The sequence below is a fragment of the Nycticebus coucang genome, chromosome 13, assembly GCF_027406575.1.
Source record: "Nycticebus coucang isolate mNycCou1 chromosome 13, mNycCou1.pri, whole genome shotgun sequence".
In the NCBI taxonomy this organism is placed as follows: Eukaryota; Metazoa; Chordata; class Mammalia; order Primates; family Lorisidae; genus Nycticebus; species Nycticebus coucang.
Genome location: NC_069792.1, coordinates 7,240,024 through 7,267,343, shown reverse-complemented (window position 1 = coordinate 7,267,343; position 27,320 = coordinate 7,240,024). Strand labels below are relative to the sequence as shown.

Below are 27,320 nucleotides of genomic sequence, written 5' to 3'. Positions count from 1 at the left end.
CAAGCCAGCGCTGAGCACAGTGGTGAGTCTAGGTGTCCACATCCAGGGACTTGCAGTGAGGCGAGGCAGAATGGCACAGGCTGATGGCAGGGACTTAAAATCTAGGGGTGCCGTGGACAGCAGAGGAGGGTCTGGACATAGCCAGAAGTATCCAGTTTGTTGCAGCACCTCAACGCGACCTCACCTGAAACACACCACTGGTCCTGCTACAATACCGCAGGCTGAGCACACCTGATCCGAAAAACAATCTGAAAGGCTCCAAAATCCCAAACTTTTTGAGTGCCAACAACACCCATTGGAATATTTTGGTTTTCATTTTCGGATTAGGGATGTGTTGTTGGTAAGTATAATGCAAATATTCTAAAATCCAAGAAAAGGAACTCCAAATCCCAAACACTTCTGGTCCCAAGCATTTAAATAAGAGGTACTCAGCCTGCAGTATAAATATGATCCGAATCACTGAATGTGCAAGAGGTCAGTTCTACAACATGCATGCTACCCAGATATGGCACAGAGACTGGGGGAGGAGGGTGGGAGATTCAGAAGAGCTGGCAATCCTCACTTTGCGGAAACTCAAGCCCACTTTGCAGGAATCCAGAGTCTGCCTTCGACAGCAGCAAGGGCTCTGCTGAACACCAGGGGCAGGTGCGAGAGGTGCTGGGTGACCCTTGCGGAGGACGGTCATGTTCTATTGTGGGTAGTTTCCCTCCAAATTAGACTAATTGCATCTGCCACTGGCTTCAGTGTCAAATACTTCACCTACAATTTCTCACTCCTCCTGGTGTTCTGGATGCCACAGGACGGCAAAACAAAGCCAGACTTTGTCTTCTCTGACAGCCTAAATGAGAACATTCCACTTCCTCCTTTTTTTCAACCAATAAGGTCAGTTTTGCAAAATAAAGTAAACTCATAGTTAGAGGAAGGAGAAGAAAATACTTCACGGTTAAATACACCTGAATAGTGACTCAGAAAACCTTTTAAAGAAACACATGTTCTTCTCGTTACTCATTCCAGGCTGCATGAAGCAGAGGATAAAGAACTTACTGTTTTAAACGGAATATAGGCAGCTCCCCTTGAAGTAGCTGATATAGCCATTCAGGAAATATTGATTGAATATGAACTGTATACAAAGCACTCTGCTAAAAGCTGGGGAAGCCAAAGAAACAAAAACTTATAAAAAATTTCAATTTTTTGAAAAAATTCAAATTGCAGTCCAGGCTATAAAAGAAACTGACAGAGGGCCACAGGCAGTGGGCAGGGGGGTGAGATGGAACCACTTCAGGCGGAAGGTCAGGAAAGGCACTCTTGGGAAGGAGCTCAGGCTGGGAGTTTTCAGAAAGTGGCTCAGGAGAGGGTGAAATAGGAACGCTCTGGGCAGGCAGCAGTAGGGGGTCAGTTACACGCTGGGCCATGGACTGTCTGCAGCCGTGGTGAGAGTCCACTAGAGGGAGCAGGGCAGGGACGCAAACTCGCCCAGCTGGTGAGGCACCTGGAGTGGTCACATGGAGAAGATAAGGGTGGTGGCCAAGGGCTTGGGGAGGAGAACCGGGAGCTGGTGTTTAACAGGTGCAGAGCTTAATGCCACTAAGCATATATTTAAACACGGGTACACCAGAATGTTTTATGTCATGCATATTTTCTATAACAAAAAAAATGCATAAAAACCGTCATCCAATTATCTCTGCCTGCTCAGTGGAGCTCCGAAAGAGGGCCGCCAAAGGGACTAGACGCAGAGGTCCTCAAACTTTTTAAACAGGGGGCCAGTTCGCTGTCCCTCAGACCATTAGAGGGTCGGACTATAGTTTAAAAAAAAAAACTATAAACAAATTCCTATGCACACTGCACATATCTTATTTTGAAGTAAAAAAAAACAAAATGGGAACAAATACAATCACACCGCCTCATGTGGCCTGCAGGCCGCAGTTTGAGGACCCCTGGGACGCATCAGAGGCAGGCCCACCAGGGAACGTGCACAGGCACACTTCTACTAAAAGTTATTTGTTGTTTATCTAAAATTCACATTTCACTGGGTGCCTCAAATTTCCCTTTGCTAAATTGGGCAACACTAATGAAGAGACAGCAGTCCAGATGCGAACGAGGGTGACCTGGGAGGCAGATGTATTTTGGAAGGACTGAGAGGGTTTGCTTATGAGCTGTCAGGGCAGAGGATGAACACAAGAGGGGCTCAGGATGACACCCTGGGGTGCCCCAGGAGTGGGATCCCACCTCCAGGGCACTGCAGCCTGCCCAGGTAGAGAGACACTTGCACACTCAGGCTCTGACGCCAGCAGCCCCCGGCAGGGACTCTGGGGGGATCTTAGTGTGGGGAGGCCCAAGGCCAGGGATGGGGCACCAGGGTGAACTACCTGTTGAGCTCTGTAGTCGCTAGGGTTGCTGGGGACAATACCAACTCCTCTAGGTGACATCGAATCACCTAGATTAGATGAGAGCTGTGCTGGGGGGAGGTAGAGCCCAACCTCAAGGAAACCCCGGGGAACACACTCGGGAGCCACGCTGACCTCAGAATAAACACGGAGTCAAACCAGTCTGATACTGGGGGAGGGGAGGGCTACTTTTGGTGACTCAATTTTAAAACAATTATCATATTGTGTTTTACAAAAACCCCATGAGCCACAAAGCTACATATAAGTCTTAAAGCACGTGTTTGGGGCGGAGAGAGCAAGTTTTTCTACAGAGGCTACAAAATCATATTTTTTAAAAGACCAATAGTTTAAAAGTTACTCTGTCAGTTATTTTATTTCATTTTCCTCCTTTATATTAGAAAACCAATATGAACCTACTCTTAAAAATAAGGATAAGGCATGTACGGTGCCATTCAAGCCCAAATGGAAATCAAGGTTTATTCAAGAGTGTGGTGGGAAGTGGGGGGGGCGGGGAGAAGGAAGAGGACAAAGCAAAGGACAAAGAAAGAGGACGATGAGGAGGAAGAGTCGGCCAGGGTCGGGGAAGCTGTGGAGCCGGAGAGCAGGACACAGGGACACAGGAGGGGGCGACAACGGGCACAGGGAGGGGGACCAGCTGAGTGTTTGGCGTCTACCTAAAGCACTGAAGGGGCCGGCCACGTCCTCCAGAGACTCCCTTGTCACAAAGTCCAAGGGAAGTTTCCTTGTTCCCAAACCCTATTTGAACGTCCCGTGCCCCGGCCCCATGCCCGCCTCCTCCTTCCAGGACACCTGCTCCTGGTCTTCCCAGGCCGGCCTACAGACCTGTCCCACTCAGCCCTTTCTCTGGGGTCTGCCCGAAGTCGGCTCTGCCCCTCCCCACATTTTCTTGGGGACCTCATCAAACCCCCATGTAAAGACCATCTGCAGTGCCAGGCTCCCAACTGCTCCAGCCCCAGCCCCCACACTAAGACATCTGTGCACCGAGCACCTCTCTATCCGAGGCCCCATGGCACCCCAAACCCCACCCAGCTGCGGGCACCCCCACACTGAGCCTGCACTGCTGTCACTCAGCCGTGACACCTTCTCTAGTTCATTCCTCCTGCGATGAAGAGTCCTATCCGCCCCCCACCCCCTTGTCACTGGACTCAGCTTTTCTCCTTTCTAATCAAGTTGTATACAGCGGGTGGCTGGGTCTCATCCTGGTGGGGGGCCGGCCCCAGAAGGAGGGACAAACGCCCACCCATCATCCTGCCCCGTGTCCTGGCTTGGGCCTCACACCTGCGGCAGCACAACACCAGGAAGCCTCTCGGAGGAGAGCTTTAACTCTCCCCAAACTTGGGGTGAGCTTCTTCAGGTGCCTCTTGGCTTCAGGGGGCAGGGAGAGGGCCTGAGAATCTAACTCTGAATTGAAACAGCTTCAAATGCATCCTGTCCGTTTCAGGGGTTCCCTTTAGCTCCAATGGAGTGCAGACTCCCCATCCCTTTTCTATCCCACCCTTCCCAGTCTCAGGTATAATAAACAAAACAAAAAACAGCAACAAAAGAAAATCTTAGGAGCATGAAAAATACAGAGCCCTGTGGCTCCCCAGCAGTCAAATAGGACCAAGTTCCGTAAAGAACATCTTGGTGTGGGGAGGTGGGGAGAGGCATAAGCCGCAGCTACTAATGACTAAAAGGTAAACTACAAAACTGTGAGTCCTGCTTCAACAACTTTCTGAGTATAATCAATTTTATTTTTTGCATACACATTCTGTAAACGCTCCTCCTCTGTGACTCAGAGTGGACACAGCTCCAGTTTCCTTAACGTCCCTGTCTCTCTCCACGCTGCCCCCCACCATTCTCTCTCTACACCCCCACTCGCGCCCCCTCCTACTACCTTTTTTGTGCCCTTTATGCATCAAATCCCCACAATTGAAGACACTCCCTGCGTCCACACCCCCTCCCAAGCTAGCAGGGCTAACCCTGGCTGTCAAGGCCACCTCCTCCAGGAAGCCTTCCCTCCCGCCAGCTCCCCACTCACTGGGCCCTATGCTCCTGCCTGCAGAGAGCCCTCACTAAGTCCAAAGCGCCAGCCTACCCTGTCCTCACCTGTTACTTACCCGCCTCCCGCACCAAGCCATTTGCTCCTGGAGGCAGGGTGTGTCTTGCTTACCACACCTTGGCACAGGGCCTGGCTGTGCTCAGCACAGGCTTGTGGATAAAAAAGAGGGAGAGGGTGTACAGGGAGGGGAACCCGCTAGGTTTACACTCCGCTACTCCCTTGAGGGTCCATTCAACGCCTCTTTTAAATTGTGAGCAGCTGGCGATAAACTCTGCCTGTTCCTGACCTACTTCAATTTAATTCTAGCCTTGCAGGCTTCCATGATGAGTACTCAAGAGCAAATTATTTTGGGACTTAGGGTAGCACTGACCAAAACCCCCACCCTTGGACAAACGAATGCCAAGAAAGAGGCAGATGTGGTACATGGGCTGAAAGCACACTCTCTGTCCCTCACATTGACCCAGAGCTTCTTTCTGGTGCTAGAAAGCTTTCCAATCCAATCAAAACACAGATAAATTCTTCTGTCCTATTTGCTATTTTAAACAGCTAGTCATCGTTCTGGGCAAAACACCCCTACCGCTACCTACCAAAAAATAAAAAGAGTTCCTTGGGTGGCGCCTGTGGCTCCGTGAGTAGGGCGCCGGCCCCATATACTGAGGGTGGCGGGTTCGGACCCAGCCCCAGCCAAACTGCAACAGAAAATAGCCGGGCGTTGTGGCGGGCGCCTGTAGTCCCAGCTGCTCGGGAGGCTGAGGCAAGAGAATCGCGTAAGCCCAAGCGTTAGAGGTTGCTGTGAGCCGTGTGACACCACGGCACTCTACCCGAGGGCGGTACAGTGAGACTCTGTCTCTACAAAAAAAAAAAGAGTTCCTGTTTTATACCACTTTTTCAAAACGTTTCTAGTGCATATGATCCAGTTTTGCAATCTGACACTCTAGTTTCGTCTGCCCATTTTCTAAGTCTTCATGGTCAAAGTTTAATTTAAAAATGTAAAACTCATTCTTCAAGAAAGATGAGAGTATTTATGTCCCCAAGAAGTGGGCCCTATGTTAATGTGATAAGTTTGTGTTCGTTTATTTATAGCAGTATCAAAGTCTTACATGAATGTCGCCTGAATACACACAGAGTCAGGATCACAACTTCGGGGCGACAATTCACATAGACAGCTCAGTAGATTTTCTTAGTCATGGAATATCAGAGTTGAAGCTGCAGGACACCTAACCTGTGCCTTTCATTGTACAGATGGGGAGGCCGGGCAGGTTTCCTGGCTCTCAGCTCTGTGTTCTTTCCACCAGTAACATCGTCTCTATTTCCATTTGCAAAATAACAGCAATACTTCTTGAATTCTGCAGAAATAGCTGCTGTGCTCAGCTGTTTTATGTTGGAGAGCCATGGCTTCCGAGCAGGGGCTCCTCTCACGCTCACTGAGGGACCAGCCTGTCTTCGTCAGCCTGTGGCCCCTTCTATAAAATTAATTCCAAAAATGTGTGGGGCTTCACGGTCTGCTTGTGCCCTGGAAACGATGCTGCTAGACCTGCCAGGGCCTCCAACCAGGGTGGGAGGAAACCAATCTCTTCCCTGGGAATTGGAGACTTCAGCGGGGGCCCTAGAGAAAGGTTTTACCCCAGAAACAGGTCAGCTTGTGCTCAGTGGATGCTAGCAGCTGCCTCTCCTTTTGTCACCCTGTCCTGACAATTCATGAAAATGTCTAAGAGCAAATTGAGCTCCTCAAGCAATAAATATTTGGACACCCCCCCACCCCCCAGTAATAATAACAATTGGTTCCCACTTCAGTGCTGGCCTTTGCCCTTCTGAGCAGGCCCTTGTGCTTGAAAGAATAGGGAGTATGGGTGGCGCCTGTGGCTCAACGGGTAGGGCGCCGGTCCCATATGCCGGAGGTGGCGGGTTCAAGCCCAGCCCCGGCCAAAAATAAAAAAAAAAAAAAAAAAAAAAAAAAGAATAGGGAGTATGGGGCCTTGGGGTAGAGTCGTGCACGAGAACTCCCCTGTGAAGGTGACATTAACTATGGACTGGGGACAAGGCCTGGTCTCCTGGTGAGAGCATAAACCAGGTCAGCACCAAGTACAAACAGCTCAGTGCAACTCTTCCTGCAGTTAAGTGAATTAAACTTCATGACATTTGATGACACTATCATTTAAAGGCTAATAATAATTTTTTTTAAATAAAGTATTTGCTTCATGAAGATAATAGCTTTTTTTTTTTTTTGTCTCACTTTGCTGCCCTGGGTAGAGTGCTATGGCGTCATAGTACATAGCAACCTCAAACTATTGGGCTCAAGCCATTATCTTGCCTCACCCTTCTGAGTAGCTAGGACTACAGGCGTCCACCACAACGCCTGGCTATTTTTAGAGACAACATCTCGCACCTGTGAGCTCAGGCAGTCCACCTGCCTCGGCCTCCCAGAGTGCTAGATTACAGGCGTGAGCCACTGCCCCTGGCCAAGATAATAGCTTTGAGCTGGAAAATGACAGGGAGATGGATGGAATGGGGAGATGAGTGGTATTATCAAATACTCCAGAAACTTCTGAGAACATCCCCTGCTACACACTGCAGGCTTGATGTACCATCAACAGACTGGTGGGGCCCAGTGCAGAGTTACTGCAGGGGATCCCGTCTACATGCTGCTTTCTCACCCAGCAGATTCAGTACCCAGGGCACACTCAGGAAGCGCTGACGTTAAAAGGCCTTCCTACTCAAAAAGGTCAAGAATTGTATACTTGTACCAATTTCCAACTTAAAATGTGGTTTAAAAGTTAACACTAGGAGCTAAATATATCCTAACAGTAATCACTGCATGATAGAAAGAGCTACACTCTGGAAATAAAGATTTTTGGGGGGAGAAGCTTAAGAAATCATTCATTTTCATAGGCAAAAGCCATAAAGGGGGAGAATGTGAATCACAGCAGTCCTGGGTCCAAAACAACCCTCGAAGCAACTCTGATCATGGGGTGACTGTGGAGCACAGGGAAACACTCAGTCACTGGAGTCAGAAGACCCTGGATCAGTCCCAGCAATTCAACCCACCAGGTCCAAGTACACCTCCTTGTCTGTAAAAAGATTTGATAACAGTATAAATGCTTTCAAGGCTGTTAGACTCAAATTAGATAAATGAGGGTGAAGTACTTTATCAACTAGAAGGAGGTAAAATACATTTATTTGTTGCCATGATTATGACAACAACTTTGGTTTTGCGTTTCTTATTGACATTTTACTCACAAATAATTATTTCCTTTTTGGTAGTTTTGACACTGTGGGGATGTTGTTACCAGAGGGTGATAAATGCTTTGATACACTTTGAATTACAGGATGATTTATTTTACCTCCAAACTGCAACTGTGAATTTTCCTCTTCTTTTTCCACTCAGTGTTACAAGCCTACAATTTCATCTCTGCTTCGGCAGAAGGAAATTCCTACTGATTTCAACCCCTTCTCCTTCCAAGTTCATTTTTCTTCCCTCACGTGGGGTAAAGTCCAGAAGGGAACTATGCAAAGTCTTTCTGAAAGTATCAAACTTCCTTTGCAAGGAGGGATTTTCCTATTTCAGCATAAAAAGCATAAATGTGCTGCATTTAGCCCATCTGCTTCATTTACCTTCCATGTGAGTTGTATTTAACTTACGCTAGTTTTGAGCCTAGGGTCTTGGGAAGCATATATAACTCACACGTCTCTTGATGTATCTTGACCTAATAAAACACTGTGGCCCCAAGGAAAAAAAATTCTTCTGGTGTGGCAAAAACGCATTGAATAAAGCTGCTGTGCAACCGAGAGGAAGGCAGGCGGGCTGGGAGGGTGGGGATTACACCAGGGCTCAGACAAGCGCTTCAGAACGCGTCTGGAGACAGGAAGTGATGAAATCAGCTCTCATATGAACTGTCATGTGCACCCCGCCGCTTCCTGTCTTGAGCGGGTAGAGGGCATGAGGAAGTGGGTCGTGGGCAGAGGGATGAGGTGGCCAGAGACAGACGGTGGGAAAAGTCCCAACTCTGCCCCTTACGTTTCCCTTATTCTTCTGGGACTGGGATTAGATAAATTGGTTTATTTCCCCTCCCAATAACCTATCTCTCATCATGAAAATCTGCTGTGAACACTAAATTGCCCAACTCTGATGCTGCTGACCACGCTTTTGGAAGACAGCATCAACACATTGCCAAGCCCACTAACTGTTTAGTTAGAGCTCAAATGCCAAATGGACTTTCGAAATTCTGCTCTATCCCTCACAAGTGAAGCCGGGAGAAGGGAGGGGAAAGGCTGGATGATCTCAGTGTCCAGGCCCGAGGGAGGCATCCTCTGTCACCTTGGGCGGCCTTATTTACGACTCTCATGTTATTCACTGTGGAAAACGAGTGACGCAGGTTAGAGAGGAAAAGGTGAAACTATGTGGCGATGGCGCTCTTGGTACCGGAGATCCTCTCAGAGAGGAACACCAAGAAGGAAGAGAAGCTCTGGGTAGCGCTGACCACCGGGAATCATGTGAGTAGGGCGCTGGCCCCATATATCAGAGGTGATGGGTTCAAACCCGACCCCAGCCAGAAAAAAACCCCCACCGGGAGTCGAGAGTGTTCCAGTAGGGTGAGGGATCGGGCTGCGCAGAGAGAGAAAGTGGTGAGTGAGGCAGGTGGTTTCAGACGGCGGCTGAGGCGTCCAGGCCCTACTCCTTATTGCCAAGGGTCAGGCTCCCCTCCTCACATTTTTGGTATTATAATAAGAAAAGTCACAAGCAAGGTGAAGTCTCATCAGCTCCACCTTGAGGGAAGGACCAGGAAAGTCTAGGTGAGGGTTGAACCTGGAATAAAAAGGCGCTCAGAAGCAGCTAGGGCTCGGTGGTAAGGAAAATGAATTTTGTGCTGAACCCCCCTGCTTAGGGTCTTGCTGGCTGCTGCTGACCTGTGACTCCCCCTCTAACACTGGCCAGTCTGGCACTTAAACTAGATGTTTCCCTAGTCCTACCAGGACCCACTGCTCGGACACAAACCCTGTGACAGGTAATCAGGAGGTCGTCTGGTAAGGACTGGAATTGGTAAACTGGCCACCCTGGATGGAGACCAGGGGTGGTGGCCGTCTTCTTTTTTTTTTGAGTCATGGTCTCACTCTGTTGCCCTGAGTAGAGTGCCATGGTGTCATAGCTCATAGCAACCTTAAACTCTTGGGTTCAAGCAATCCTCCTGCCTCGGCCTCCCAAGTAGCTGGGACTACAAGCATCCGCCACAGCGCCTGGCTAATTTTTTTTCTATTTTTAGTAGAGGTGGGGTCTTGCTCTTGCTCAGGCTGGTCTTGGACTCCTGAGCTTAAGCAATCCACCTTAGCCTCCCAGAGTGCTAGGATTACAGGCGGGAGACACCAGGGGCCTTCACTGTCCTTCGTATTACTGATGGGGCTCAGCCCCATCGTAGTTCACAGGGGTTTGGTGAATCTACCTGGAATCCACAGTTTAAAAGTCACACCCAGTGCCAGGTTCTGTGACAATCTTCCTTGCAAGCTACAAAGATTTAAAAGAAAACTTTTCCTCCCTACTCATTTCTACATTAGGAAAAGTTACTCCTTGTCACAATGGTAGTAATTTACAAGGTTATATTAAAGAATAGACATAAAACTTTGACTATGCCAAGATAACGTTTTATGAAATAAGCTAGGTAAAATCAAATACAAAATACTCATGTAAATAAATTCATTATCCAGGTAGAAAACACACTTCCAGTGCAAGTGATTTTGACCCCACTAAACTGTGGGCATAGATCAGACCCTCGAGCAGCTGGAACCACCTCTGGGCCTCCAGTCCCACTTCCTCATATCCCTGTAAACCCCTGACAAACCTTTACTACCCTTAAGCCTCTCACCCAGCAGGGGACACCCAAATCATGATTCAAGTGACATCCTCATTTATCCGCAGCGAGTGTGACCTCTGCTTTCCTCACTGCCTCACCTGCCATCTACGCAGGGTCCAGAGTGCCCACCCGCATGACCTCTGCTTTCCTGGGTGCCTCACCTGCTGTCTACACAGGGTCCAGAGTCTATGCAGGGTCCAGAGCGCCCACTCATATGACCTCTGCTTTCCTGGGTGCCTCACCTGCCGTCTACGCAGGGTCCAGAGCACCCACCCGCATGACCTCTGCTTTCCTGGGTGCCTCACCTGCCGTCTACGCAGGGTCCAGAGCACCCACCCGCATGACCTCTGCTTTCCTGGGTGCCTCACCTGCTGTCTACGCAGGGTCCAAAGCGCCCACCTGCGTGACCTCTGCTTTCCTGGGTGCCTCACCTGCCGTCTACTCAGGGTCCAGAGTCTACGTAGGGTCCAGAGCGCCCACCCGCATGACCTCTGCTTTCCTGGGTGCCTCACCTGCTGTCTACGCAGGGTCCAAAGCGCCCACCTGCGTGACCTCTGCTTTCCTGGGTGCCTCACCTGCCGTCTACTCAGGGTCCAGAGTCTACGTAGGGTCCAGAGCGCCCACCCGCATGACCTCTGCTTTCCTGGGTGCCTCACCTGCTGTCTACGCAGGGTCCAAAGCGCCCACCTGCGTGACCTCTGCTTTCCTGGGTGCCTCACCTGCCGTCTACGCAGGGTCCAGAGCACCCACCCGCATGACCTCTGCTTTCCTGGGTGCCTCACCTGCTGTCTACGCAGGGTCCAAAGCGCCCACCTGCGTGACCTCTGCTTTCCTGGGTGCCTCACCTGCCGTCTACTCAGGGTCCAGAGTCTACGTAGGGTCCAGAGCGCCCACCCGCATGACCTCTGCTTTCCTGGGTGCCTCACCTGCTGTCTACGCAGGGTCCAAAGCGCCCACCTGCGTGACCTCTGCTTTCCTGGGTGCCTCACCTGCCGTCTACTCAGGGTCCAGAGTCTACGCAGGGTCCAGAGCACCCACTCATATGACCTCTGCTTTCCTGGGTGCCTCACCTGCCGTCTACTCAGGGTCCAGAGTCTACGTAGGGTCCAGAGCGCCCACCCGCATGACCTCTGCTTTCCTGGGTGCCTCACCTGCTGTCTACGCAGGGTCCAAAGCGCCCACCTGCGTGACCTCTGCTTTCCTGGGTGCCTCACCTGCCGTCTACTCAGGGTCCAGAGTCTACACAGGGTCCAGAGCACCCACTCATATGACCTCTGCTTTCCTGGGTGCCTCACCTGCCGTCTACTCAGGGTCCAGAGTCTACGCAGGGTCCAGAGTGCCCACTCACATGACCTCTGCTTTCATGGGTGCCTCACCTGCCGTCTACGCAGGGTCCAGAACGTCCACCCGCGTGACCTCTGCTTTCCTCTCTGCCTCACCTGCTGTCTACACAGGGTCCAGAGCCTCGTGCTGCTGGGCGCTGGTTTTCTTTTTTTTTTTTTTTTTTTTTGTAGAGACAGAGTCTCACTTTATGGCCCTCGGTAGAGTGCCGTGGCCTCACACAGCTCACAGCAACCTCCAACTCCTGGGCTTAAGCAATTCTCTTGCCTCAGCCTCCCGAGTAGCTGGGACTACAGGCGCCCGCCACAATAGGCGCCCGGCTATTTTTTGTTTGCAGTTTGGCCCGGGCCGGGTTTGAACCCGCCACCCTCGGTATATGGGGCCGGCGCCTTACCGACTGAGCCACAGGTGCCGCCCCTGGGCTCTGGTTTTCAAACTGCAGTCCTGAAACCTTCAGAAGGCTGCACCTTTCCATATTAGATACTGGCATTCCAGCTCACACCTGAGTTTCCTACTCAAATGAGGAAGCTATTTTGTTAGGCTTGCTGAATTCCAGCAAAAGAGATGAGGACGGAGGAGGGTGACTCCCCCGCACACGTTTGCTAGGACGATGAGGTGTGCCCTCCCTCGGTTTCCCCAGCTTCCACCCCCGAGCTCTGAAGGGCTTGTGTCTGTGGCACCTCGTCTGATTTGACCCTCAACACGTCCTTAAGGTAGGAATTACCATTTCCGCTTTATAGGCAAATAAACTAACCCAAAAAGGCAAAGGTTCCCCAAGAGCAGTATGGCTCCTGAGTGGCGGAGCCAGGACACAGACCCTAGTCTTGCAGAGTGTGCGTTCCAGTCCTATCTCAGCTGATATTTTACCTGCATGTTCCTTCATTCGCTCCATCTCAGCTTCCCAAGAAGGCCTTACAATCTCCCAACTAAAACTGGAGTGTGAAAGGGAAAATCACAAAGACCAGCCTTCCCTGGAGTTCCTATAAGTCTCTGTGAGCTTCCTGGTACGTGGCCTCCCCAGCATGAATCACCCGTGGCCAATACTGAGAAACAAACAATCCGATTACTGAACGCCACTCATGAACACAGTGTAACTATTAAAGGTCGGGGCTGGCATTATTCAAACATGCATTTCCTTGATAGGTGAGGCACATGGCTGGGTTTCTGAGTATTTTGCCTCTGTCTTAAATACACTTCAATCAGGAAACATGTGATTCCAAACTAAACAGATGTGTAACTCTTAGGTTAGTACTAGAAATATTACAAATGAACATTTCACAGAATCCTAATAATAGATCCAACAGGAAGGGGCGAACAGGTAGAGAATACTGAGGACTTAAAAATATTATGTTATATTCAAAACTTAAATAAAACATATGCACCATTTAAGAGCTGCCGTGCTCACACAGTATGGAATTGTCTCTCCCGAATGCTGAGCGGCACCGTTTATAAGACTTGTGGGGACATGGACATAAACAGGAAGATGTTAACTTGTCTTACAGACAATGATATCAAGTCAAAACTAGACACAGGCACACACTCCACGTCAATCTCCCATGACTGTCTCCAAGAAAGTGTACTGCTTTCTCACAACCGCTGCTGGGAGACATACCCAGGAAACTCCTTCCATCTGGAACCGTAACTGCTTCATGAATTTGAAGCAGGCAGCCCTTTGCCAATTTACATGCACACCGGGCTTTTTAACATGTTACCTGAGCAGAAAAGTCGATGAGCTTTGGAAGCAGCACTTTGCCACCTTCATCACTCTTCAGGAAATCCAGCAAACTGCCTATGGAGAGAGCAGGAACAGTTAGTATAGTTCAAACGCACAAGAACATAATCCAAACAAAATTTAAATGATCATCACGACTGGGGAAACCCCTCACACAACGATTAGCTTTGCAATTCTACCTGGTTATATGGCATTCCCCTAGGTTGGTCATCCCTGCTCCCCTCTAAGAAAGGTCTCATCCTTTTCACCTCATTAGGTCCCCGTGGACCTGATGTGAAACACAGCATGTGCTCCAGGTGAGAAGGATAAGGGATGAGGCTGCTTTTCTCTCTACGGGTGTCTGAGAGCCGTGCATTTCAGGGCACCTGCCACCACGATCCACTTACTGCCGTCACCTGATCTTGAGCGAGCTCCTCTGGACAGAAATCTGTGAGGGTCCCCGGAGGCCTGCCCTCAGCAAACAGACGCCCGGGCTCACGCCTGTCTATACCTGGCAAGAAGCATAGAGCCCAGTACCCACCATAGGGGCCCCCCAGTATTCGATGAGTGAACTGTGCCTTGGAAAAAGTGAGGCCTACCTATAAAGGTGTGTGTGACAGATAAAGGGTTCATCTCTAAGGCAAGAGCTGCTTTTCCTCTGGAATTTTAAGTACCAAGCTCATGAGAAGCCATGCTCAAGTTATTTACCTCATCTGAGTCTGTAAAAAGTGACCAGGCACTAGCAGCTACACATGTGTCAGAGCTTTTATGAGAATATAATCAGAGGATGGGCTCAAAGCACGTGCTATGGGGCCAGGCTCAGTAAATGTCACATGACTGCTGAGAAGTAATAACTACTGTTATAGAAACCTAGGAAGAAAAAAAGAAGTCAGGGTCTGCTTTACCTATGGAAAGCATCAAGGATCTGGTATACAGTCAGTGCTCAATAAATGTTACACTACCTCATGCGCATAGAACAATAGTATTAGCCCCAGAATGCTGAAAGGATTAAGGGAGAGTACATGAAGAGGAGTCTGGTATACAGTAAGTACTCAATAAATGTTAGGTATTGTTACGTGGAAAAACTCACATTTACATTTACAATTAATAATCTTGTTAGTTAATTCATATTTACAGAGCTCCTACAAAGTGACTGGCCCTGAGTCTGATTTCTGGGCTACAGCAACCCAAGCCATAGAAATCGATTTTGTTTCGTTTTGTTTTTTTAAATGACGTCCTTTTTCTGTAAGGACCCTGATTGATTGATATTAATAGATATTAAATAAGAAGATGTAACATTCAGCTTTTAAACCTGTTCAACTATGACTTTACACTATAATCTCCATTAGGCAGAGGACTGTTAATTCTCGATTATTGTTATGTTTCTTTCCTTCCTTCATTTGTTACTTCTAAAGACTTTTCATTTGGGGACTGGGTCTGTAATCCCAGCACTCTGGGAGGCAGAGGCGGGTGGACTGCCTGAGGTAGGAGTTCCAGACCAGCTTGAGCCAGAGCGAGACTTCCTCTCTAAAAATAGCCGGGTGTTGTAGTAGGTGCCTGTAAACCCAGCTACTCGGGAGGCTGCGGCAAGAGGATCACTTGAGCCCAGGAGTTTGAGGTTGCTTGAGCTGTGATGCCACAGCACTCTACCCAGGGTGACAAAGTGAGGCTCTGTCTCAAAAACAAAAACAAAAACAAAAAAACTCGTTTGGCAATTTCTTGGTCTCATTCCTAAACTAGAGGTGGACCAAGAAGCTAAGATGGTGGTTCCAACCTCTCGATATGAAAGTAATAAAGGTAGGACGAGAGTTGAAGAAAACATGGTTGTTTGCAGCCTCCTCTTCAGCAATTGAATGATTACATGGGAATTTAACTTCCACAACTTTTAAAAATATTAACTTTTTAAAGTGACACTCCGAAGACTGAGATAATGTTAAAAAGGAAAATGAAACTTGGATAATGCTGGAGAATGAAAACAAAGAGGAATTTAGTCTGAACAACTGTACTAAACATGTAGTTTTAGAATTTTGAGAACTCACATTTTAGGTACATAACAAAAGAAATGTTCTTTGATATACACGGGGTACCACTCTCACTCAGGGCTAAGAGGTATTTGCAGGCAGATAAAGAGAAATCAGGAGGACTATGTAACAATTTTATAGCATGGATTACTTCTGGTGAGTAGGTTTCTGGAAATGGTTCTTTTTCCTATATTTTAGACTTCTCAGCAGTAAGCATGCCGATTTACAATTAAAGCTATTGGAGTGTCCTCTGACATTTACACATTTTACTTTCTCAGTCAGAAAGCCTTGAAAGGCGCCGGGCAGTGGGAGGCGCTCACCTTTGGCCATATACTCGGTGATGATGTAAATGGGCTCCTCCCTGGTGACCACAGCGTAGAGTCTCACCAGCTTGTCGTGCTGGAGGGTCTTCATGAGGTTGGCTTCTTCGAGGAAGGCTTGCACAGACATGGTGCCTGGTTTCAGGGTTTTTACCGCCACCTTGGTACTATTGTTATAGTAACCTAGGAAGAAAAGGAGCAGTCAGAGCCTGCTTTACCGACAGAGCATCTGAAAGCTCACTTTGCAGCTATGGCATTAGGAGACAATTTAGTTACAGGTAGAAAAAACCTGAGATAAAACATTATATGTTGTTTAGGCCGGATGCAGTGGCTCAGACCTGGAATCCTAAAACTCTGGGAGGCCAAGGCTGGTGGACTGCCTGAGCTCACAGGTTCGAGATCAGCCTGAGCAAGAGTGAGACCCCTGTCTCTAAAACTAACAGGAGGTTATGGCGGGCACCTCCCGCTACTCGGGAGGCTGAGGAAAGAGAATCATTTGAACCCCAGAGTTTGAGGTTGCTGTGAGCTATGACGCCATAGCACTCTACGGAGGGTGGCAAAGCGAAACTCTGTCTCAAAAAGAAAAAAAAAAAATGTGGCACCTGTGGCTCATAGGAGTAGGGCACCGGCCTCATATACCAGAGGTGGTTGGTTCAAACCCAGCCCTGGCCAAAAACTGAAAAAAAAAAAAAGTTATATACTGTTAAAATTAAGGGAGATAGAATTAAAGGCATCTGGGAATTCTCTGTATTTTCTTTACCAAAAAAATTTTATCAAAAGATTTTTATAAAATGACATTTAAAAAAATTATTTGCACTCTACCAGGAAGACTAATATTTTCCTCTAGCTAATAAAATCTTCTTTATCTATGACTAATAAAATGAAGCAAAGGTCTTTATACAATATAATCCTTTACACACACACAGACACACATTATAATCCTCATTTTAAAAATATAAGCATATGTTATAGATACACAGACACATATAAACAATAGTCTGGAAGAAAATACACCAAAATACACTGAGCACTGGCTATTGTCAATGGTACGATTATGAGCAGCTTTAGTTTTGCTCACTATGCCTTTAACTATACACTAGATTTTCTACAATGAATGTGTATACATTTTTATAATCAGAAAAAAGATCTAGTACTTTATAAAGTTACACATACGCACTAACCTTACAGTACAATATCCTAGAGTCAAATGAGCATTTCTCAAAGTTTTCAGAGAAATAAACTTGGAAGAGTCTGTGTGCCAAAGGGCCCCAAGCTAAAGGCACGTGGCGTCCTTTCCTGCACCCCTCCCCTTCCAAGAGACGCAGCAGGTGCCTTTGAAGCTGGGAAAGAAACCTGAATTTGTTCACCTTGGCATCTCCCGCACTGTCCTAAACTCAGAACATTTGTCAAGTTCCCTTTTCACATCTCATAGAACACACTGGAAGAAATACTGACTCCTTAACATAATTCCCTTAAGGCACTACTTTTCTGGGACATGCCTTAATGAAGTGTTTGACTTCAATCCTGATTTTTTTTGTGTGTGAAAGCCTTTTTTCAGTGATTTGCCAAAGCAAAAACATATGCTGCAGTTTTATAGAACTTGCCCTAAGGAAAGGTAATGGGAGTCCAGGCATGGTGGCCTAAGCCTGTCATTTCAACAGTTTGGGAGGCCAAGGCAGAAGGATCACTTGAGCCAGGAGTTCAAGACCAGGCTGGGCAATATAGCAAGACCTGATCTGTACAAAAAGTGAAAATATTAGCCGGGCATGGTGATGAGTGCTTATAGCCCCAGCTACTCGGGAGGCTGAGGCAGAAGGATCACTTGAGCCCAGGAGTTTGATCATGCCACTGCACTCCAGTCTGAACAACAAAACATGACCTGGTCTCAAAAAAAAAAAAAAGGGTGGTGTGGAGTGTTTAATTCCCCTTTGAAGGCACAATGCAATTTGTATATGCACAGTGAGTACAACGTGGGATGACTTTACTTTCTCTTGTTCTTTTCTATTTTAATTACATTTGTCAAAGAGTATGTAGCTTTTTTCTTTCTTAATGAAAGGAATTCTTTCTTTTTATTTATTTATTTATTATTATTATTTTCTTTTTTTTGAGACACAGTCTCAAGCTGGTGCCCTGGGTAGAGTGCAGTGGCATCATAGCTCACAGCAACCTCCAACTCGGGCTCAAGTGATCCTCTTGCCTCAGTTTTTCTATTATTATTATTATTATTATTATTTTTCTGTAGAGACAGAGCCCCACTTTATCACCCTCGGTAGATATTTTTCATTTCCCTTTACATTTATAACTAACAATAAGAGAATTTTTTTTTTTTTTTAGAGACAGAGTCTCACTTTATCACCCTCAGTAGAGTGCTGTGGCGTCCCATAGCTCACAGCAACCTCCAACTCCTGGGCTTAGGGGATTCTTTTGCCTCAGTCTCCCAAGTAGCTGGGATTACAGGTGCCTGCCACAACACCCGGATATATTTTTGTTGCAGTTTAGACAGGGCTGGGTTTGAACCCACCACCCTCCATATGGGGCCGGTGCTCTACCCACTGAGCCACAGGCACCGCCCAGTTTTTCTCTTTTTAGTAGAGACAAGGTCTCGCATTTTGCTCAGGCTGGTCTTGAACCTGTGAGCTCAAGCAATCCACCCATCTTGGCCTCCCAGAGTGCTAGGATTATAGGCGTGAGCCACCACACCCAGCTAAAAGGAATTATTTCTTGAAAGAAAACAAATTATGTTTCTATTTCTAAACTTTCTAACAGGCAAGAGAAAAGGCATTAACTTACAAAGAACAACCCTACCTAATGATTTTTCTCCTGGTCATTAAGACTGATTTCTGTATTAAAGTGTTGCCTTTCAGGGCCGTCTCAGTGGCTCACACCTGCAATCCCAGCACTCTGGGAGGCCGAGGTGGGTGGATTGCCTGAGCTCACAGGTTCGAGACCAGTCTGAGCCAGAGCGAGATGCTGCCTCTAAAATAGGCGAGCGTTGTGGTGGGTGCCTATTGTCCCAGCTACTCGGGAGGCTGAGGCAACAGAATCTCTTCAGCCCAAGAGTTTGAGGTTGCTGTGAGCTGTGATTCCACAGCACTCTACCAAGGGTGACAAAGTGAGGCTCTGTCTCAAAAAAAAGTTTCCTTTTATATTCCACTTGGGTTTATGCTCAGTGGGAGCTTGCCATGCCCTATACAAAAATGGAGAATATAGCATAAAATAAGTGTTAAATTATATGGAGAAGACAGTAATAGACAGCTAGCAAAAAAACACCCTAAAGCCTTTTCAAAAGCCACAATCTACCCCCACATAACTGAATCATGAATATACCAAATTGACTTGCCATCTAAATTTATAATTATAAGCAATAGGGCATTTTCTATACAGCGTGTTATCTTAAAGGAAATTCCACCAACAAAAGTCCTTTAATCCAGAGAACTCAAACGTATAAGCAAGAAAAGAGCAAGTGATTCCATCGTAGGCTGGGCAAGGGACTTGAAGAGAAACTCCTCTGAAGAAGACAGGCGCACGGCCTACAGCCATATGAAAAAATGCTCATCATCTTTAATCATCAGAGAAATGCAAATCAAAACTACTTTGAGATATCATCTAACTCCAGTAAGATTAGCCCATATCACAAAATCCCAAGACCAGAGATGTTGGCGTGGATGTGGAGAAAAGGGAACACTTCTACACTGCTGGTGGGAATGCAAATTAATACATTCCTTTTGGAAAGATGTTGGAGAACACTTAGAAATCTAAAAATAGATCTGCCATTCAATCCTATAATTCCTCTACTAAGTATATACCCAGAAGACCAAAAATCACATTATAACAAAGATATTTGTACCAGAATGTTTATTGCAGCCCAATTCATAATTGCTAAGTCATGGAAAAAGCTCAAGTGCCCATCGATCCATGAATGAATTAATAAATTGTGGTATATGTACCCCATGGAATATTATGCAGCCTTAAAGAAAGATGGAGACTTTACCTCTTTCATGTTTACATGGATGGAGCTGGAACATATTCTTCTTAGTAAAGTATCTCAAGAATGGAAGAAAAAGTATCCAATGTACTCAGCCCTACTATGAAACTAATGTATGGCTTTCATATGAAAGTTATAACCCAGTTATAACCTAAGAATATAGGGAAGGGGAGAGGGAGGGGAGGGAGGGGGGCGGAGGGAGGGTGATTGGTGGGATTACATCTGCAGTGCATCTTAAAAGGGTACATGTGAAACTTAGTAAATGTAGAATATAAATGTCTTAATCCAATAACGAAGAAAATGCCAGGAAGGCTATGTTAACCAGTGTGATGAAAATATGTCAAGTGGTCTATAAAACCAGTGTATGGTGCCTCATGATCGCATTAATAATGTACACAGATATAATTTAATAAAAAATTAATTAATTAATTTTAAAAAGTCCTTTAATCAAGAAGATTTCATTATATGAGTAAGTCTGTGACAAAATACAGCAAGAAAATGCGCTCTGTGACACGTCTAACTGGTAAGGAATTAGCATCCAGAACATATAAAATACTCCTACAAATCAATAAGAAAGATAAAAACCTTAGGCAAAGGCTTGCATGGACATTTCAAAAAGAGGAAATGCAAATGACTAACATACGTGGGTACTCAGTCACTTGAGTAATCACAGAAATGCAAATAAAGCCATAAGGAGAAACCAAAGCAGAATTTGATAAAATTTTTAAAAATCTGACAATCTCAAGTGTAGTTGAGCAGCACCTGCCCCTTGAGAGGGACACCGTGGCAGCCCCCCTTTTCTAAGCATTACCAAAATTCAACTGCAAAGCTTCTCTAACAGCATTCCAAGGGGCCCATGAAGGGAGCTGAGACAGCACCTCTTTCCAAGTGGCCACCCACTGTCGGTGTCGCCCTGAGGCCCACGTCCCCTGGGTACAACCCCAGAATTCTTCTTAGTAATTCTGGGCAGAAGCGGTGCGGGAGGAACTCTCACATGTTGCTGGTGGGAGTCTAAACTGGGACCAGCACTTCGAAAAACAACCCCGGGGAAGCTCATGCACTCTTGCATCTGCACAAAAATGTTCAGAGCACACTGTTCATAGCGGCCAAGTAAATAGTAAAGTGAATGATAAGCTGTTGTGCACCTCCAATAAACACACAACACAATGCAACACCGAATGAAGATGGGAACGTAGCTGCTACCCCAAACACGTGGATGAGTCGCACAGCCCCGCTGAGCACAAGAAGCAGGGCCAAGCAAGCACGTCTGGTATGATTTACTTACGTGAAGTTCAAAACCAGGCAAATCTGTACTGTATTTTTGGGATGAGAAGCATACATCCCCATATACAAAAGTAGTAAAACCATGAAGAAAAGTAAGGATATTATGACAAAGGTCAGAATAGCAGCTGTCTTGGAGGAGGGGGCAGGCAGGACTTTGGGTGCATGTGGATGGAGGCACGGGGTGGGGATCTGGGGGCGCTGGCAAGTTTCCACTGCATGAGCTCAGGTGTGGACAGACGGGTTTCACTCTGTAATTACTCGTGAGCCTGGGCATCTGTGTCCTGGGCACCCTTCTGTCCTGTTTGCTACATTACATAGCAAAAAAAATGAAAGAAGCAAAACTGTTCCTCCCCGTCTACTGTCAACAACAAAAACTGTTCTCCTTTTGTCATTATTAAGACAAGGGAGCTCATAGAAGCTCTTCCGTAAAAAAAAAGTATGGGTAAAGGTGGAAGAAAAAAATGCTCTCCAAGGGTAGAGGAAACTACCAGGAAATACTGCAGCTGCAGATATTAGAAATGCTGATAAGGAGTTTGAGACAAACAGTGAATAAAACAGCTGCGTCAGACACGGCACAAGCATGACAGCAGCTCCACGCATGATCTCGCTTTGTGGAACTGCTGACACTGGGACAATAGCATGGTTTTACCTTTGCACTAAACCATACTTTATTCCCCAATAGTTTCAAGGTTCAAATTAACCTAGTCACGAAGATTTGGGTTGTCAGTACAGATGGAAAATAATAATTTTTTTTTTTTTTTGAGACAGAGTCTCTCTTTGTCACCCTGGGTAGAGTGCTGTGGCATCATAAACTCACAGCAACCTCAAACTATTGGGCTCAAATGATCCCCTTGCCTCAGTCTCCCAAGAAGCTGGGACTACAAGTGCCCACCACAATGTCCAGATAGTTTTTCTGTTTTTAGTAGAGACGAGGTCTCACTCTTGCTCAGGCTGTTCTCCAACTCCTGAGCTCAAGCAACCCACCCTCCTCGGCTTCCCCAAGTGCTGGAGTTACAGGCATGAGCCACTGTGCCTGTGGATAGGAAAAAAAAAAGTCTTTTTAAATCTTTTCAAAGTAGTAAAGAACTTCTGGTGGAGGGCTGCTTTTGCACAGTTAAGGAAAGCAGATGTGACAACTGAAGAAGGCTCCCATTCCAGCTGTGACCGATTTCCTAAAAAGAGTTGGAATACCTCACAAAATGGACAGTGGTTTAAAAAAAAAAATGGATGCGGTTGATTTTGGAAGTTGGCTAGTGATTAACTTTAATTCAGTTGGCTCAAACAATAATTTATCAAGCAAAAGTCAACTTAAAAAGTTTCCTTTCAATACAAAGCCTCTTCATACACCAAGAGGAAATATCGTCCTTAGCCTCACTGTTCAGCCAGTTCCCTGGGAATAGAACAATTCACAGAGGAAACATGTCACCCAAGTCAGATGTCACAAGGATCACACAAACAAGAGGAAACAGCTTGAGGCAGAGACACCTCTTTCTTTCATCCCTCATCCACCCGCTTTCCCCAAAGAACAGGTCACTTCCTACTATTTGTTCACTGTACTTCAGGCCAAAGAAATTCAGGCCATAAAATAGACTGGCAGTTTATGAGTGATTGCTTATGTTTAACACAAATATTAACTTACTTGGTGAAGGGTAATATAATCTTAATTGGTTGTATATATTTTTTAAATCATGAGAGAAGCAAGTCTGCTTATCCCTTGAGAAGTAAAATCTCAACTGGGGCAGTTCTAAGCTGTACAGACCTTGTTAGGTCAGCAGCCCCCAGACAATCAGAATGAGGTGCACAAACTCACAATGGACAGGGGCATTCTCTGTCCTCTGATTCATAACACAGGAGCACTAATCTCTACTCTTGGTTTTATTCCCGGTATTCCTTTGCTTGAATGTATTCAACATACTAAAATTATCTCAATAGCCAAGAAGGAGCTCCCTGGTGGACAGCCAAACTCAGAGACACTATCAGCCAAAGATCCAAGGTCAAAATTTGCTCTTCTTTCCCCTTTTCTTTCTTTCCTTTCAATGCAAGACTAGAAGGCGAAAAGCGCTGTTTAAAAACAAACAACTATCAATGTCAATATCCTAGTCGTAATACTGTACTATAATTTTGCAAGATGTTGTCACTGGGGGAAACTTCATAAATGATACCAAGGATTTCTCTGTATTGTTTCTTTTATACATATGCCGGCCTTGTTAAAATAGAATTCACTGGCATGCATTTATTCATTTAAAGTATATAGTTCGCCAGTTTTTTGTACATGTAGAATTGTGTAACCACTACCACAATCCACTTTAGAACGCTGTCATCAACCCTCCCCGCCAAACCCCATACTCATTATCAGTTCTCCTCACTGCCCGCCCAGCCTCCCAGACCAACCCTCTGCTTTCTCTGTCTACAGATTTACCTCTTCTGGACACGTCATATAAGTGGAATTTATGGTCTATGCTCCTTCGTGGCTAACTTCTTCCAGCATGGTATCTTCAAGCGTCATCCGTGTTGTAGTATGTTTTAGTTCTTCATTTTTGTAAACTGCTGGACACCCCGTTGTGTGAATATGCTAGTGTTTCTCCATTCATCCTCTGATGGACATTTGGACGGGCTGCATTTTTCGGCTATTACACACAATGCTGCTATGAATGTTCACAGACAAGTTTTTGTGTGGATGTGTGTTTTTATTTGCGTGTTATTTCTTATGTCTGTATGTGAATCCACAATTATAGCAAAATAAAAAATGAATTAAAAAACCAAAGAAACAAACAGCTTTTGTTTATCGGGAACGCTCTGAAATTTGATAACAGCAGTGCTTTGACTGTTATCGGTTGGACGAAGGGCCTGCCTGCATCACTTCATTCAATCTTCACACCAGCCCCACAAGTCAGGTTCTGTGTAACTCCCATTCCAGACAAGGCTCTTCTGCTTCTCTCTTGAAAATATTATTAGTAAATCAAATTTTCAAAAATGACTTTTGAAAATGGGGAAAAGACTTGAACATACATTTCTCCAGAGAAGATATAGAAATAAACAGTAAGACACTCAAAATCACTAATCACTAGGGGAATGCAAATCAAAATCGATTATAAATGTTTTAACACAATAACTAGGAAAAAGACAAAAAGGCTATGTTAACCAGTGTGGTGAAAATATTTCAAATGTATATAAAACCAGCGCATGGTACCCCATGACTGCATTAATGTACACAGCTATGATTTAATAAAAAAAAAAACATAAGGAGGGCGGCGCCTGTGGCTCAAAGGAGTAGGGCGCTGGCCCCATATGCTGGAGGTGGCGGGTTCAAACCCAGCCCCAGCCTGAAACTTCAAAAAAAAAAAAAAAATCATAATGAGATACTACTTTATGTCCATTAAAGTGGCTCCTATTAAAAAACTCAACCAGGCCAGAGAACTTCGGGGGGCTGATTTGGGAGGATTGTTTAGGAACAGGAGTTTGAGGCAAGCCCAATTAAGAGGGAGACCTCATCTCTGCAAAAATAGAAAAAATTAGCCAGGCGTCATGGTGCTACTCACAAGGCAAAAGTGGAGGATTGCCTGAGCCCAGGAGTTTGAAGTTGCTGTGAGGTATGATGATGCCACTGCACAGCAGCCAGGGTGACAGAGTGAGACGCTGTCTCAAAAACAAAGCAACAGGGGTGCCTGTAGCTCAGTGATTAGGGCGCTGGCCACATGCTCTGGGGCTGGTGTGTTCAAACCTGGCCCGGGCCTGCTAAACAACAATGACAAAAAAAGCTGGGCATTGTGGCAGGTGCCTATAGTCTCAGCTACTAGGAAGAGAATCACTTGAGAGAGAATCACTTGAGCCCAAGAGTTTGAGGTTGCTGTGAGCTATGACGGCACAGCACTCTACCGAAGGCAACAAAGTAAAACTCTGTCTCAATACAAAAACAAAAACTAAAGCAACAAGGCCAGGCGTGGTGGCTCACACCTGTAATCCCAGCACTTTGGGAGGCCCAGGCAGGTGCATTGCCTGAGCTTATAAGTTTGAGACCAGCCTGAGCCAGAGCGAGACCCCCTATCTCTAAAAAATAGCTGGGTGTTATGGCAGGTACCTGTAGGCCCAGCTACTTGGGAGGCTGAGGCTGAGGCAAGAGGATCACTTGAGCCCAAGAGTTTGAGGTTGCTGTGAGCTATGATGCCACAGCACTCTACCAAGGGTGGCAAAGTGAGACTGTGTCTCAAAAAATAAAATAAAAAACAATGTGAGATGTAAATTTTATGTTATATGTATTTTATCATAATTAAAAAACCGTTATTAACAAATCTATCCAAGTGATGTATTTTCACAAAATTTTTATGCTCTTTCAAAAAGTTTAAATAAAAAGTAACACTCTGGGGAGAACAGCTACATATTTTCCAAGGTCCCATTCTCCTTTCTCCTGAGCCTGAGCATCTACCCTGTTTTCCCGAAAATAAGACAGTGTCTTATTTTAGGGTGTGCTCCCAAAGATGTGCTAGGTCTTATTTTCAGGGGACGTCTTATCTTTCCTGTAAGTAGGTCTTATTTTCGGAGGATGCCTTATTTTCGAGGAAACAGGGTAACAGGCACCACCTGGATACACACCAACACCATTCTCTAACATCAGAGTGAACGTTTAGCCCACGGCCCAGCAGAAGCACATGAACAGGGAAGTGTAAGGACCGGGCAGGGGGATTTCATATATCTAAATTAGAAGCAAAGCGGTTTTTCAATCCCAGACAGGACCAATGTGCTTGATCCCAAGGTGCACAATTTCAGCCCATGCTTGTCTTTCAGGACACACTGGGGGCCACAGGCAGCTCCACCCAGGTGTGTGCCCGACCGCTGCCCGCTCCTGACTTCCTGCCCCGTCCTCGCACTCACGTGTACACAATTCCCTCTGCAGGTGTAGTTAACAGACTCGGTTCATTGTCACTATCTCTCAGGAGAAAATGGCATTCATTTCTACACCCTAATCCTGGCTCCTCAGCTGGATGAGGGGAGGATGGGACAAAATTCCAAATTGTCACTTTATACGCTGTGCTACTGTTTCAGGGTGAACAACTGCACCCTGGGTAAGCCCTGTCTAGTCCCCTTCACGACACATATGCAATTCCTCCATCAGCATATATCCATAGGAAGGATTATTGATAGCTTTGTTTCATAATTAAAATTGGGAAAAATTCATCAAACTAGAGCTCCCGTGGCTAGAACCAAAGTGGAAATATCAGTAGAAAACAGAGCGCACAGAGCCAGACTCTCCTGGAAGCACTTCAGGTGCATAATAATCTCATTCTTCCTTTCAACACTGATGAGATAGCTGTTTGCCCATTTCACTGATGGGGAAACTGAGGCGAGAAAAGTCAGCGAGCAATAGAGTACAGGGCTGGTTCTCTCACTGCCTTGACCAACCTTGGGTGAGTTGCTTATCTGATTCTCAATGTTGTCACTTACCAAATGAGCACGTGAGAATATCCGTGAAAATGCACCTGAACGGGGCCTGTGGGCTGTACGCGACACACTTTTTCCTCCTCCTCCGTCATCTTTCTCCCTCCTGCTCCCACTTAAAATCACGGTAAGAGGGAGGAGCCCACAGATGGAGTAAGAGCACAACTAACTTGACAGTGATAATGTTTTTCCTGCCAAGATGCTCAGTGAAGAGAGAAGCCTTGAAGAGGGAAGCCAGGGAGAGAAGGCAGAAGACCCTGGTTCCTGACAAGGGCCAGGGGACCCGAGCAGACCAGCCCAGGAAGCCTGGGAGGACCCCAGGGAGGACTGCAGAGACCATGGCAGCTTCCGAGGGAAGAGAAATGAGCAGATGATGATGAAACCATCTTGGGAAAGTTCTATTTACACAGTCTCAAAGCATCCTCCCACAGATGATTTATTCATGACAAAAAGGAATAAAAAACCACCGTGGACCACCTTAAACAAAATCAAACACAAAATCAGCAAGAAAGGGCCTCCGGATGACCCACGGAGCACAGCACACCCAGGTGGTCAGACGCAGCTGGCAGGCACAGCGTGAGCCAAATCCCAAGAAGCATCAGAGGAACTTCAGTCATGGCACATTCCACAAACAGCTGACCTGTGTTCTACAGAATGTCAGCCTCGTGAAAGATGAAGGCGTGATCCAGGTAAGACTGAAGACATGTTGAATAAGCACAAATTTGTGGTCCCAGACTGGAGAAAAAGTGCCCCAAGGACGTTATTAGAACAACTCGGGAAATTCAGATATCAACTCTATATTAGGTAACAGTATGTACCAATGTTAAATTTCCTCCATGTGACTACTATCCTGAGTAAAATAGCCCTGCTCTGAGGAGACCCATGCTGGCGTATTCAGGAGTGAAGCGTCACCACGTCAGCAGCCTACTCCCAAGC

General features: G+C 46.3%; 1 protein-coding gene across 6 annotated transcripts in view; it reads right to left on the bottom strand.

The window, feature by feature from the left end:
- The window catches only part of LYN (LYN proto-oncogene, Src family tyrosine kinase), a 117,362-nt gene that overhangs the window by 24,779 nt on the left and 65,263 nt on the right, over positions 1–27,320 (bottom strand). For all 6 annotated transcript variants that reach the window (XM_053558419.1, XM_053558415.1, XM_053558420.1 and 3 more), the window contains 2 exons: positions 15,683–15,865; positions 13,343–13,419 (listed from right to left, as the gene is read on the bottom strand). In XM_053558419.1, coding sequence (XP_053414394.1) covers positions 13,343–13,419; positions 15,683–15,865 — 260 coding nt within the window. The remainder of the gene's footprint in view (positions 1–13,342; positions 13,420–15,682; positions 15,866–27,320) is intronic.